Here is a 14,685-nt window from a genome sequence, read left to right as displayed (position 1 = left end):
CCACTGATACCTTCCTTTTTTAGTAGTGTCAGATGATCATGAATCCTTAGGCGGGCTCATGTTCTGTCTGGAATTGCATGTTTTGTCAGGGTTTGACAGGACAGGGACGCTGGTTTATCAAGAGACTAGGTTCCCGACAATGGCTGCAGAGCCATTGTAACAGCCTGAAAGGGATTTATTTATATTAAATGCCATCTTTTCCTCTCCAGGTTAAGGTGAAAAATGTCATTAGCGCTGTTAATGCTGCCCAGCTTCTCATAAATAACAACGCTTCTCTAGTTATTGTTCAGGTAAGCTTTATTTGATTAAAGTGCATTAATTTATGATGTCATGGAGATAGAGGTTCACTTACTTTTGTTCACTTACTTTTGTCTGTTCCTAGGAGACAAAAAAGTACATGGATACCATAGTTGGCTACTTTGAGCAATATATTGAGTGGGTCAAGGAGTCGGTAAGGTGCATTTACTTCATTGAGAGAAGCTCTGTTTATTTAGCTTTTTTTTTTTTTAATAATTAAAATATTACTGTGATAGTATGTCTTATAGTTTCAGTTTGTAAGATATTCGTACTTATTATGAAGGGGAAAACTTGTCTTCTATAAATAGTTCTGTTGTGTTTGAAGTAGAATAGAAATGATGAGTTGTGTTGATTGGAATAAAATGCAAATTTAACGTAGTATCATTTTTCCAGGGCTAGCCTGAAATCTACCATTTGTGCTGATATTGCACCGAGCCTGACCCTGCTTAGTTCAAATTGATGTCATTAGCATTTTGTTTTATTTTTCTTTCTTTAGCTGCAGCCTTTGAGAAAGTAAGCTGATGCTTTAAAGATGTGTATGTTCAGTTGATAGCATATCCCACTGGAATTTAGTTTGAATTTGGATAGGGTGAGAGATCACAATTTATTAAACAGTATCTGTAACTGTAAGCAAGTTTTGAGATTCTTATTTTATTCTGTTAGATACTTCAAACTGTATTTTTTTTTTTTTAATCTGTCTTTCAGATTGCCGTGGAGGTAGCAGCATGCAAGCCCATTGCCAATGTGATAGATACAGCAGTAGATATTTTTTTATGCAGCTATATAACTGATTCTGTGGTAAGAAATATTTTCTGTTACTCAAAATTGGGGCATCAAGTGGGAAATTCTTTGAACATAAATCTGCATTTAATTATTCTGGCTAGACTATTCTGAAGTATGATAATAAATCATCGCATCCAAAGTTATGCAAGAAAAAAATGTTCTGATCTGGATCAAGTCCAAAGCCAAACCAGTGCTGGACTTGTTTTAGGTTCCCATTAAACTTAGGCTTCTATTAGCAAGAATTCTGTACAATTAACTGTTCTTACTAAATTTCTTCCAACATGAATTGCAAAGTAAATACAGTACTACTGGTTTGGAATAAAAATTCTAGAAACAGTGCGTTTCAGCTTGATTGCTTGATTCCGAACCACCTTGAAATGGAAAAGCATAAAGACCTGAAGTTTCAGCTGTAACCATTTCTAATTTAAAGGGATGGGGCAGGGGCAGGAAGTGAGTGAGAAATACCAGGAAAAAACTTTCTCAAGTGTCTTTCCTGGAATCTAGAAAACCTGAATGAGATTTTATCACTTGACTTGTAGCAGACAGATCTTGATTTGTTCCTGCACAGTGGAGACTTTGAGCATGACTGGTAGCACTATATAAGGGCAATACTGGCTTTTTCATCTTGCTAGAACAGCTTGGAAAGAGGGCAGCATGTATTAAAAATAGAAAAAAGAAATCACGTGGCTGGAAACCACCTAAAACATCTTCTAGCTATTATTTAGCACTTTTAACCACGTCCTAATCATACCAACAGTAAATGCATGTAATCACTCAAAGCCAAAGCACTCTAACCTTGATAATGCTTAACCATGAAAACCTCCTAACCTGCCAGAATCATGTTGTACTCATTGATTATCTCATATGTTACAGAGCTTCTGTTCTCCTTTGTGTACCCACTAACCATCTGGTGGGAGATGGACCACAATTCTCCTGATGATAGAACTTAGCTGAGTCACTTACAAGTCAAAATGCCCCCAGCCAATACAAATCAAATTTGAAAAATCATCATTTTAACATCTGGCGATAACTCAGTTCAACTGTATGATAATGGAATTAGTTACACAAACAGGCTGTAGTTAGCAAGTTAAAAAGTACCTTGAGAAAGTGCTGGAAACTCAGATTTTGACAAGAACTGCAATAAAGACAAATACTTTAAAATATCAAGAAAGGAAAAAGAAATAATGCGGCTAGTAAATTAATGCTGAGACACAAAATTACTTTCTAGCCTAAGGCTGACTACGTTGAAATGACGACTTCTTCTATGGTTGTGTAGGTTTAAGCAACTTTGGATGTATTCCTGTTTGGTTACATTTGTAAGACGGTGGTGTTCTTCAGTTCACATTGACAGTGGAGAATGCTTAACGTGCCCTGTTCCACACTAGTATAAGGAGCCTCAGATAGTCCACAAGATCAGTGCTGCTAATTTCTACTGTGTTCTCCTAGTAACAATGCTTGGAATATCAAGCAAGGATTCAGTGCTTTTCTGATAATTTTTCTCTGTGATCTTTTTTCCTGGATTTTGCGTTGTTTCAGAATACCTTCTGGTTTGGTTTGGGAGGCTCTTCGATATTTTTAATTCCTGCCATAATTTTTGCTGTAAAACTCTCCAAATACTATCGTAGAATGGATACAGAGGATGTATATGATGAGTAAGTATATACTCCTAAGTAAGCTAAATGGCAAATGGATTGAAAGGTTTTTTCTAGAGTCTCACATGAGTGCGCTCTAATCCTTAAACCTTGTGTGCTGTCAGATGAGAACTGCATGTTCCTGTGAAATACTGCAGGTTTGGGTTGGTGCCTGCAGAGTGCTTCATGCAGGTGGGCTTTGGTTGCCTTGACTTGCCGTGGTTCTGTGCAGATATTGCCAGCTCTGCCTTTGAGAAACTTGTTTCGGAGTGAGGTCTTCAGAGCTTTGTGTACAGCATTTATATAAATATCTTCCAAATGTCCAAGTGATTAGCTTTGCTAAGTAACTTGTTAAGGTGAAGTATGCCTGCTTTGTAATCTCGTTGAATTAATTATTTGCTTTCTTACTGTCTTAGTTATTCCTAACCAGTCTTTCCTTTTTCAATTGCAGTTCCTCTGTCTCAGGGACTTGGCATTTTACTTTATGATAACTGTTCTTACATATTTTCCCATCAGTTTTGTTTTTACTGTTTTCTTTTCTGATCTTTGTTTTGCTCCTTTTTCAGTTAGCCTGTGCACTGTATTTCTCAAATTCCACACTGGTTGTTTTTCATTACACATTCACAAGTCAGGAGAGCAGAAACAGGCACATACAGCTAAAATAACTCACTTATTAGTGTCTCGTTAATTACTCCTCCTTTTCTGTGTTTTTTAGTGTCGAAACTATACCCATGAAAACGTAAGACATTTTTGCTGGTATTTGTTAAAATTATTTTATTGAGGTGGGGGGGTTTATATTTTTAATGTAACTTGTTACTTCAAAAGAGGTAACATGTTCTGTTTCACTAGAGTATCCAACTCAGCAAGAATAACAAACTAATTAATTTTTTGGAGAATATGGAAAGATTAAAAATGTAAAATTATAGTTACGCCATAACTCCTGAATGTTACAAAGGAAAAGTTATCTTCTATTGTACAGACACCATTTATCTTTGCATATAATACCACAATCCATGTACATGTCTTAGAAGCCATACTGTACATAGTGCATCTTATAGTTAACATGGTCTTTCTTGGTGTATTTATTTTATTACAGTACAGAAAATGGTAATAATGGTTATCATAAAGAGCATTTATATGGTATACACAATCCTGTTTTTACAAGGTAAACCAAGTCTGAAACTGCATGCCTTCATGTGTCCTTACTTAATCTACTATATTAATCACCTATCCAATTTTCTGCACGTTTCAAAGTGAATCACTTAATTCTCTATTTATGTTTTTTTGCATGATTAGTCACTATAGCAAATGCTGTATGATTTATATTTCTCAAATATTCTTTACATAACAGCAGATATTGTAGTAATTTCCAGCAACTTAACAAAGCAATTGCCTAAATTTGATCTTAAAATCTAGGTAATTAGGTATTTATCTGGCACAGTGGGTGGTCCTAAATTGATAAACATATTAAAATGCTCTGATAGCAGTTGAAAGTGACAGGATGGGATGTATTCTTACTCCTGAGTTGTTTTATTTTTTTAGATGGTGACGAAAAGAGCTTTTTCCTGTGCAAAAGGCAGGTGATCCAGGGTATGCAGAAAAAATGAACAGAGAAAATGGGTGTTTCTGCATGGGTAGAACTAGTGTAATATCACAGAACAAGAAATTCAAGTTCGGTTTAAAAAGGAGGAGATTGGGGTTCTTTTCTGTCTCTACAACTTTTGTGCTATAAAACCTTAGCTAGTTCTGAGACTTTCAGTTTCCATAGGGATAACATAGGATGTCTCACAACTTCAATGTTTGGGTTTCCAAAATACTTGAGTCGCTTAAGGAAGGATCTAATTTATGATTGGAATCTGTAGCTCACTGTGCCTCAACTTGCAACTTCATGACTGAAACTATAGGTTGAGTATTGGCAGAGAAGCAAGATACCGCCATTCTTTCAGTAATGGGTAAATACCAAGGGAGCTCAAAGTTTGGAAGCCTTGCCGGATTTTATGACTGCATCAGTTGCACAGTATTATTTATTAGAACTGTATTTTACAACAATTATTTACTGACCAAATCCTGATTCCACATTTTCTTCTGAAGGAAGTATTTATATATAACGATGTTTTTAGTGATATTTATGATCGTGATTGTCATGGTCTGTTCTACAACTTAAAGGCACTCCCTAAATTAACCTACAAGGTGTTTAATTCAAAAGGAGTCCCACTGGTGTATCTAAGGACTCTCGGTTTTAAGGACTTTTGATATTTTACATAAGAGGAAACTAATAATTGGTCAGGCCTTAGAAGTCTCTTTCTGATCTTTGAATCTTTAATATGAATGTTAATACTGTCGAGGTTCATAGCATGTTTTCTGTGATATTTTGGTGATTGATGAATAGTTTAATACAGTGTTCCTGAATAAGCTAAAAAGTACTAACATAAAATAATCTTTTAAACAAAGACCCACTAGGTCAGTCCTGACTTCCTTTTCCTAAATTTTAAATTACTCAAAATGGGCTTCCGTAATAAAATGTAAGGATTCAATTTGAAGCAATGCTGTCTTCTGATGTGCTGAGATAATTTTAAAAGCTGCTAATTATATGAGATACATGCTTTGAATTTCTCAGTGTGGGATTCCCATAGCAAAAGAGTCTTGTTTTTCATTTTCATTTCAGTAAACTCTTTGGTTTTATGTTGTCCTTGCTTTTTCTCATTTCCTACAAATTATTTTGGGAGATACTTTGAGAGATAGGACTTTGAATAGCTCTCTGTACACCTGTACTTCTGTAGGTGTAAAGAATCCCATAGGGTATTTTTTTTTGTCCTTTGAAATCAGCTGGGTTATTTTGCTGGAAAGAGATGCAAATGTCTGTCTTTATAAATATAAGATATATAAATACAGGTATGAGATCTATATCAGGTATATTTATATTTGTATAGGTATCTCACACAGGTGTTTTTATATACATGTCGAAGATACAAATAACCTCAAATGCAGCCACCATTTTTGTGAGAGCAAAACTGGAGGCTGGATTAAGTTCTCAAAGGAGTGGTGTTGAATAGGTAATCCAAGCGTTTCTTTCTACCATGAAACAAAGATAACCAGAAAGGTTGGTGGAGAAAACCATGAATCTATTTCCTTATGTTCGAAAAATTCTTGATTAAATGGGTAAAAGTTTGAGAACGATTTGTGCCAACTGAGCTTGTCTCACCTTAGTCAGACACAGTATTTCTGTTCCATTTGTGGGCAAAAGAAAATTACGGTTTTGGTTTGTGTTTTTTCTTGTATAGCTCTGTGGAACAGTGGTAACACATACTGGAAACATTAAGGGGTAAGTAATAAACTTGTTAAGTCAATTCTGGGTCTATTACTACTTTACTATTTTTAAGAAGGCTACTCTGCTTTCTGTAACATGAGTGCTGTAAGGTTTAAAAATAAAAAAAATTATTAAACCGTATTGATGTTCATATGAAAATCTGTGCTTTCATTCTGCTTAACTTACATTATAATTCTGTCTTCATCAAATTTTCCTGAATTGTTTTTGTGATTATTTCCAGGCTATATAAATGAGGCTCAAGATTCTTCTACAGGAATATATCATTATTCTTCCAAGTGTATTGGCATTTGCATTCATCTTCCAAATCCTGAGCCACTTGTTTTATGTCACCCGTACTGTAAATCCCAAATGTACTATTGAATGTTATGCCATAAACTACTGTACAGAATATTTTGCAATCAGGGCACTGCCTCTCAAATACCACTGTTCAAGGCTTGAAGGAAAATGTTTTTTGTTTTTTACTTTTTTACACTGGGCTTTCTATCTTACATCACAGTATATAAATTAATTAGATTAACAGCCTTTGCCTAGCAGTCCTCTGACAATTGTCAAGTTCTTATCTTAAATTGTTGATTTGTGTTAAATACAGTACATACACGTTTACATAAAAGTACATTTTGTATACAGAGACTTTTGTATATACATTTTTCTTAAAACTGGTAAGTGTTTAGTTAAGATTTTAATACTGTGTAATATTCTTCACAAATGAATTTACCAGCATGATCAGTGTTGCTATTTGGTGCTCTTGAATGACCACTTTGGACTAAATTTGGAGTGTAATGGCTTCCACAATGTCTCTTTGTGTCTCTGAAAAGTTCAGTTGCAGTTTTGTTTTCTCCCGCTTTTTTTAATTATTTAATATTTAGTGGTATTTGCAGTATAGACCTAAAAGGGGCTTTTTGGAGAAGTTTGTTTTGAAACTCTTTGGGTGGGAGGGTTGGGCGTGTGTGTGATGCGTAACATAGCAAAACCGCTAAGCTTTCTAGAGTTCAGTAGTACTCAAAAAGAGCACGAGAGATGTCGTATGTTGGTGATTTTTAGAATGCTTTACTTTCTCTTGTCTCCCTTTTCCTCATTTACACTCACTTCTATAATGTCCTTAATAGTATCACTGTTAAGCTGTGGCTCTTTCAGGGGGCAGTGATACTATTTTTGCGAAATAATTTCAAAATGTGATTTCCAATATTGAAATTCAAATGTGTTTAGCAATTGGAATTAGCATTTGTACTATTAGAGTTATTGCCTTGAATTTAGGCATACAGTTGCATTGCTGAATTAGTTAACTGCAGAATTCATCAACAAGGCCAAAAGTATCAATGTTACTAGTGTAAAACATTTCAGCAGGTGAAGGAATTGTGTATATTGATCTAAAATAGCGTCTCTTCATATATCAGTATTGTTAACTTTGTTTCCAGCAAGGTTCATTGGCTTGAAGTAGGGATAATCCTGTAAATCATTCATATAATTGTAAAGAAATGCTGAGAAGTGATACGAGTCTTTAATCTGGAATAACCTTAAATTTTTCATTTTTAGGTCATAAATGGAAACATTTCTAATTGACAGTATGTAGCATATGTGTATATGTAATGTTCAGAACTGCAGATTTTTAAAAGTTTCTATTTTTAATTTGAGAAAATGCTCCCAGTTCATTTAAATAAAAAAGAACTTGCTTAACTACCTGATGTTTGATTCTCGGTTGTTTTGTTGCGTAGACCTGTCTCAGAAGAGTTGCACTGAGTTAAAATCTTACAAAAACGAATTTTTTTACCCTGATTAAAATTCTGCTGTATTTGACTTTTATTGATGACTTTAGATTAAGCAAGGTAAGAGAGCAAGAATTGGCGCAGGAAGGACAGAAAGAACATTGACTCTGGGTGAGGGAGCTTCCGACTTCCACAAAGGATGTGATTTACGCAAAGATGGTAGGATTTGAGCTAATGAGTTGTGAAGGATATCCGCATACCTGCAAGTGCTCAAGGTGCCTCTGTTGTTGTTTCTGTAGCACTGACAGCAGAGTTAAACGTTTGCCAGTTCTTCAGCTCCCATAGTTCACTGCTGGCATCCTAGCTTAACTCGTAACAGGACAAATGTTTTCCACTGATACAAGAGACCATGAGCTGTTTCATCTGAAGCACAGGCAGACAGAGGACACAAATGTCAGGTGGGAGTGAGACAAACACTTGGCAGTAACATATTAACTGTAATAACTGTAATACATAAATATACCAGAGCTCTTGAGTCCGGGCTTTGGTATTTGTCCTTATCCTTGTAGTCTGATTTGTTTTCTTTAACAATTATTACAGCAAGAGAGACAAATGCCTGTAGTTTCTAATCTAGGAACTGTCAGTGCTGTTGTGCATAACCAAGAGTAAATAACACATTTGTTTGTCAAATATTGGGAGGTCTTTGAGTGCTTGCAGTAGGGATTTGAAATCCTTGAAATGAAGTGTGAGGTGGGCATCTGGCTGGCTGGGTGATGGGTGAGAAGACTCCCCAGAAAACAACAGAAGAGTGAATTGCAAGTCTTAAGGAGGCTGGTACCATTGCTGTTTTCTCCTAAGACTTGACGGGAGAGCCACACCGCTATGCTTTGAAAGAGACAGTCAGGAGGAACAAATGGCAAGAAGCTAGAAATGAGACCTCTACTAAAAATGTTATTAAAATAGCCTTAGAGAGGGGATGAAAAGAAAACAATGTTGTTCTCTCCGTCAAATGGTATTTAGTCATGGGGAACTTCGTGACGTGTTCAATGGAAGAACAAGGTTCAGGCTACCCAGAATGGCTGTTCCAGGTGGCTCCATCCTCAAGCTGGCAGCTCTCAGACTAGCTGGGATGCCACAGCAGCTAGGGACTCTATTGTCAAGTATCAGACAAGCATTTTTTCCAGTTTTGTTTTTTTTTGTTCTGCTTCACTGTCTGTGTTAAATGAATATTTTTGCCTTGGTATTTTCTTCAGCGATACCTATTGAGTGGCTAGATATACAAAATGGTATTCTATTCCATTCTTAAACCCAGGGTTTCTAGCACCCCACAGTTATTCAAGCATACCTAAATAATACAATACCCCTTCCAGAAGCTGTTCAGGTCAGGCTGGGTGTAACACATGTCTTGGAAAGAAATGCCTAGTGGAGTCTTACTAGCCAGAAAAGTACTGTGGCTTGCAACAGCATGGGAGGGATTTTTCCTCATGATCTCCTGAATGCCAAAGGAGTTACCATGATTTTCCTTAGCTCTGCTTTTACTTAGCAGTTAGCAGAAACTGGTAGTACAGGATTCTGCACTAAAATATTTCTATTCTCTTGCCTTTGTTTTATGGCATTTTTACAGCTTATTTATTATGAACAGGAAAATATCTATTTAAAAAAAAAAAAAAGTGAAAGGTGATAAAGCACAAATACCTGTCTGACATGCTCTGGGGTCTGTTCCCTGCTGCTGAGACCCATGATAAGCTAGTTGTATTGTCTTGCTCTGTTGGCTGAAAATAACTCATGGTGTGACAATGCTGATAAAACTTCCAAATGTTTGGTTTATGTTTAGGCTTGTAATACCTTATTTTGCTGAAGCTTTATTCCTTATCTTGCTTAAATATTAGCAAGTCTAAAAATCTTTCATGGCTCAAAGAATGTGTAGTTGATTCTTCCATGTGTCCCCACTGCATGTCATGTGCTGACAAAATAAAGTACTAAAGTTGCATCCTTACTGTGCAAATCCACAGAAAACCTGTTCCACAAATCAGCCTTTATTAGTAGGACACATAATCATCCAGATGTAGCTGCATAGATTGCTTTGGCACTTTTATCTTTTTTAGTTCACTATGGTCTTACAAGCTCTGGCATGAAGATAGCTATAAAGCAGCTGGAGAATGGAAAATATCTGTTAAAAATCAAATATGACATGTTCATCCTGGATAGGAATGTGCTTCTTGGTTATACAACTATCGTTCTGTATTGAACTGCATTTACAAGATTTGTCTTGTTACCTTCTTGGGAGTTCACAGGTTATTTGACACTCCCTCAGGCTATAAATTATGGGCACATGCCTACTGAAGTGTGATTTATTGTTTTTATTAAAAAAAAAAAAAAAACACAACCTTACATCCCATGTTTTGCTGGAAAGAGGCCTCTTTGTGAACCAAGCCTTTAAATTGTGAGCAGCCACTTACTTACTGCTTCTACTTTTTTGGATCGTGTTGCTCAAGGATATCAATCAGCTCCTCTCACCATGAAGAGTTTTGCTCTTCTTTTCCTAGTAGTGATCTGTGGCATGGGAGGACTGGGACAGAAGCTGAAGCCGAAGAAAAGAAGCAATGGCGAAGAAATCAATTTTCGGACTAAAACTAAAGATGTTTGCACAATGAGCATGAGTGGAGACGAGGAGATGAAACTTAGAATTGAATGCAAAAGCCAAGGCATGTCCTACTGGTGTGAATTCACTGGCAAGCCATCAGTCTGTCGTGCTTTCAGAAACAATCCAAAAATTTACTGGAATCAGATCGCCATGGAACTTAGAAAGCTCCCTCACGCTTGCGAATCCACACAAGTGCTGAAGACCACCATGTGCCAAAAGGCTCCCACAGAGGCTCTCATGAAGAAAATAGCTGCTGGTATGGAGCCAGAAGATCTAGCAAACCAGGACAAATCAGTCCAGAAGACTTCCATTTCTATGAGGGGAGCAGGGAGAAGCTCTGTTAAGAAAATAGGGAAACCTCCAATACTACCTCTTATAAAACCAACCCAACATGGTCAAGGGTCTGAAAATGAAACGGAAGCAATGAAACTGGCACGGGAACATTGCTGGGAATCCCTGCATGGTTTCTGCTCCTACATTTTTGGCATCTTTAGAGGTTAAGGATTTCCTTCAGGTAAAACTCCCATCTTGAAGCACAGCAGAATATACCTAAGAGTAATCCTGTTGTAGTTCTGTTTTATTTTGATCTTGGGGTTCTCTCAGGGGTGCGGACAGGTTGGTTCTAGGCTCGCTCACTAAAATCTAATGTGGCAAAGACTGTACTGTGGCTTCTGAAGGGCTGGACAGCTTAAACTCCCAGTGATGGCTGCTACTTCAGGACTCCCTGACAGCCTCCTGCGAGGTCTTTAGTATGTACTGAGATGTTTGTCCTATCTGTTACTAATCCTATGGTGTTTCAGTTCTAACTGTTTGAATTGGGCTTGTTGTCCACCTTCTGTCATTCCTTGTTCCCTGTGCTGACTTTAGATGTAAGCCAGTGAAGTAAGATAAATAACAAACACATGAGATCCAGTAACAAGTGCATCAGCTAGAACTGTTTATGCAGTTTAAAACTGCATTCAGAAATTGAGAGGATAAAGCTTGTTCATCAAAACTGCTAGTTAATAATTAACCATTTTAATTTTAAAAATTAGTTGATAAATAACTTGCAGAAATGAGTAAAACCAAACGGACTGTCTTGGTTGGCGGGTCTGTTTCTGCAGAGGCGATAGGGGATTATGTGCAGGCGCTTGTCTGGTAAGTCTGAGGTTTTCAGCCAGGATTTAGAAAGGCAAAGCCCTCGCAGAAGTGATTGGTTTTACACCCACTTCCATTTCAGGTCAGAGAGAAAGCCAGGAGCTGGTGACTAAACCTGGCAAACTTTTGACAGAAATGGGAATATATGCAGCATGAGCCAGCAAGTGTTTAGGCTGCTAATGATCTTGTGCTTAATACAGCAAAGTGACTAATGTTTTTTCTTTTTTGTTTTGCAGAGCAAAATTTTTACAGCTGAAGAAGGGTCCTTGCTGTAGTTTAATAATTTAGATTTAAGAATTTTGGTTTAAAAATTAGTCATGTCTATAAATCTTGTAGCTATTTTCTCTTTGTACCCCTAAAACGAAACTTTTTAACATCCCTGAAATATGCATTTTCAAATACTTCAAGCGTTAGGATGAACTAACTGTTCCTAGGTCTGTTACACACCAAGGTGTGCTGCATTTATGTAACCAAGGTTTCGCTTTGAGTGCTGACCTTGAACAGGTTTTTGTGTGTGCTGATTTGCTTCAGTTTGTTAGAGATGAAAGCTGTAAATGGTACTACAGTTAGTGCAAACAATAAAAATAAGATTTTTGAAAATGTACTTGGTGTGCTTTCTTAAAATTTTAAATGGTGCTACTTGTATAAAGTCATGGTATTTGATACTTGTTTCTTAAGAGATTGTTGGTAGAATGTGTAAGAGAAGTTGCAGGTCTGAGTCATTACTTTCCTACTGTGAACATGTTTTCATGAATATTTTCAATGTTGTTATGTTTATATTACAATGATAAGTTTCAGCCAGCACGGAAAGAAAGATTGGAGAAATAAGAGTAGTGTGAGAATACATTTCTAAACATAGCAGATGAGAAGTGTTCATCTGTGACACATCTGCAGAGTTCAGTGTTATTAGGATCTGTTAGTGGTACTATTAATGTTTGGGTTCAGTAAATACTCTGAAAGGTAACTTACATCCATGCACTTGGGCACTTGCATAAATCTCATCAGAACACAAAGCAAGACCTAATAGCCTGCGTCAGAGACTAGAACACATTTATGTTCGGATTATTTTTAGCAAAGATCCCTTTTGTTCCAAAGTGAGCTTCGCAGCAGGGATATAACTAGAACTTCATACCACAGAAATTAGTAGTGCTCTGTATTTGCCATTAAAGTTCCTGCAAGGTGTTGTTACGCTGAAGTACTTCTCCAGCTTTACTCACAGGTTTGTAATTTTCAATTCATAATTCCACATTGTGACTGTCTGATCACTAAACTTTGTGCCTTGTACCAAAAAACTTGAAATCATTTTCTGTCCCCAAACCCTTTGAAATATATGGAAAGGAACAGCAAGTAATGAACACAGGATCAGTGCAGGAGGTTGTATAAGGCAGAAATATAGCTTGAATGCTGATAAAATGCAAGCTCAAGCAAGTCTGTGTTTTTGTCCGCCGTAAATCTAGTGTGGTTAATCTTCATTTGTAACTTCAGTTACCCTTGCCGGGCTCTTGTGCTGTGAGTAAAAAGTGTAGTAGTACACCTATTCACTTATTTCTGTGATAAAAATGAATATAATTGTTTGATTTGCAAACATGCAAAATGCATCAGTGATATTTGGGAACTACTGGAAAGTGTTAAGGGGAGGTTGAGGGTTTTCTTGAGATGTGTTTTTTAAATATTTTAAAACTCCTCTTTTGTGTGATGCAAAATGCACACTGCAGAGTGAATATTTTGCAGTAGTATCCACTACAACAGTAATGACCTCAAAAATGAGACAATGTCTTGTATTGAGAGAAGTCTGGGAGAATCAGTCACCCACCATACTGATAGCAGGAGGAAAGAGGAGGTTTCATCAATTCACCAAAAGAAAATTTTCCCCTTTATGCCCTCTTATATGTATATGCACTGAGCACAGAAGGCAGCAACGTTGTCTGACACTTTGTAGAACTCTTGATGATACAGTCCAAAATACGTGGCTGTCAATGATTCTGCTTAGCGGAGGACAAACGTTGCACATACTTGGTAGTGCAGTTTCCTAGGGAACTTGTATCTCACTTCAGTGGAGCAGAGCTCTGCTGCACAGGGCTCTGTGCTTGGCACTGTGTTGTCTGGAATGACCACCTGAAGCTCCAATGTTGAAATGGAAATTGGGAATCAAATAGTCTTGCACCAAAGGCCCCTCTTTTGTGAAATGCTTCTTGTAAAATATCCAGAATCCAAAATACATAGTTAAGCACTAAATTTTACAAAAAGGTGAAGAGTTTGGTACGAAGGTGATGCATGGCTTGGATTGCATTTCATTATGCAACGCTATGCACCCTCAGCAAGTCAGTTAACTGTAATGATCTTGCTTTCACAACGTTTGAAAATTGGATGTTAACTGAAGTAGCCCACCTTAGTGTAACAGTGCTGTGATTGTATCAGCTACATTGCCATTTAATTGTTTAGCACTAGAAATGTACAGTCGTGACATTTCAGTAACTTCTTAGTATGAAAGGCTATTCATTAATGAAAGGATGAATTGAGAACTGTTTGTGGTGAGTTTAATGCAATCTTCAAGTACCTCATGAATGAATGAAACCTGCTGTTTCATTCATTTTACGTTAGCCTGTATAGGTAAGTACCTCAGGAAATCCCCTCAAGTCGAGATGGAATTTGTCTTTATTTTCTTGACAGAGGAACAGCAGACAAAAGTCTTTGTCTGGATTCCTACAGCCAGGGAGATCCCTGATACGTGGGCCCGCTGCTTCTGCTGCTAATTCAGTGCAATGTGAGGTAGGCCAAGATCCTCATGTTTGGGTTCCCACAGAAGCATCATGAGTATTCACTACTTTGACAAGGTAAGCCTCCAAGAAACGCAAAATTATGTGTTTGGAGAACCTGTGTATAAAAGGATGTGTATTTAGCTCACAGAGTTAAGATCCAAGAAAGACTGGAGTGAGTCTAATGGAGAGCCGCCAAGATGGTGGGGACTGGAGCACACTCCTGTGAGGAAAGGCCAAGGGAACAGGGGGTCTTGTTCAGCCTGGGGAAGGCTTTAGCTGCCCCCCAATGCATATGAGGAGGACAGAGAATACAGAGCTGGCTTCTGCGATAGGAGCAAAAGAAATCATGGTCACAAATTGATACAGGTGAGGTTCTGACTTGCTGTAGGGAAAAACATTCACT

At 37.2% G+C, this 14,685-nt stretch overlaps 2 protein-coding genes across 12 annotated transcripts in view; both read left to right on the top strand.

Moving 5' to 3' along the window:
- The window catches only part of PROM1 (prominin 1), a 71,811-nt gene extending 64,853 nt beyond the window's left edge, over window positions 1–6,958 (top strand). For 5 of the 10 annotated variants that reach the window (XM_087736524.1, XM_087736523.1, XM_087736525.1 and 2 more), the window contains 8 exons: window positions 210–290; window positions 383–451; window positions 1,003–1,095; window positions 2,617–2,732; window positions 3,427–3,450; window positions 3,808–3,876; window positions 5,993–6,033; window positions 6,260–6,958. In XM_087736524.1, the coding sequence (XP_087592650.1) occupies window positions 210–290; window positions 383–451; window positions 1,003–1,095; window positions 2,617–2,732; window positions 3,427–3,450; window positions 3,808–3,876; window positions 5,993–6,011 (471 nt within the window). In that variant the 3' untranslated portion in view covers window positions 6,012–6,033; window positions 6,260–6,958. The remainder of the gene's footprint in view (window positions 1–209; window positions 291–382; window positions 452–1,002; window positions 1,096–2,616; window positions 2,733–3,426; window positions 3,451–3,807; window positions 3,877–5,992; window positions 6,034–6,259) is intronic. The other 5 variants (XM_087736530.1, XM_087736528.1, XM_087736529.1 and 2 more) reach the window with 4 other exon arrangements.
- Window positions 6,959–7,866: 908 nt separating this feature from the next.
- On the top strand, window positions 7,867–14,326 carry FGFBP2 (fibroblast growth factor binding protein 2). Of its 2 annotated transcripts, none has more exons than XR_015699678.1 (2): window positions 7,867–11,523; window positions 14,194–14,326. XR_015699678.1 is itself a non-coding variant. In XM_009462929.2 (2 exons), exon 1 carries the CDS (start codon window positions 10,261–10,263, stop codon window positions 10,885–10,887), a length of 627 nt encoding a protein of 208 aa, XP_009461204.1. In that variant the 5' UTR covers window positions 7,867–10,260; the 3' UTR covers window positions 10,888–10,900; window positions 11,760–12,075. The 2 variants fall into 2 exon arrangements, 1 of the variants encoding a protein (XP_009461204.1); XM_009462929.2 differs by lacking the exon at window positions 14,194–14,326 and adding an exon at window positions 11,760–12,075 and having other exon boundaries at window positions 7,867–10,900.
- The last annotated feature ends 359 nt before the right edge of the window (window positions 14,327–14,685 follow it).

This window comes from Nipponia nippon, unplaced genomic scaffold (assembly GCF_047370975.1).
Source record: "Nipponia nippon isolate SJK-2023a ecotype South Korea unplaced genomic scaffold, ASM4737097v1 scaffold_6, whole genome shotgun sequence".
Lineage (NCBI taxonomy): Eukaryota > Metazoa > Chordata > Aves > Pelecaniformes > Threskiornithidae > Nipponia > Nipponia nippon.
This window is presented reverse-complemented; position numbering and strand designations above follow the sequence as displayed.

Coding starts and splice junctions, on each gene's coding strand:
- FGFBP2 (XM_009462929.2), top strand. CDS start 10,261: ATGAAGAGTTTTGCTCTTCTTTTCCTAGTAGTGATCTGTGGCATGGGA.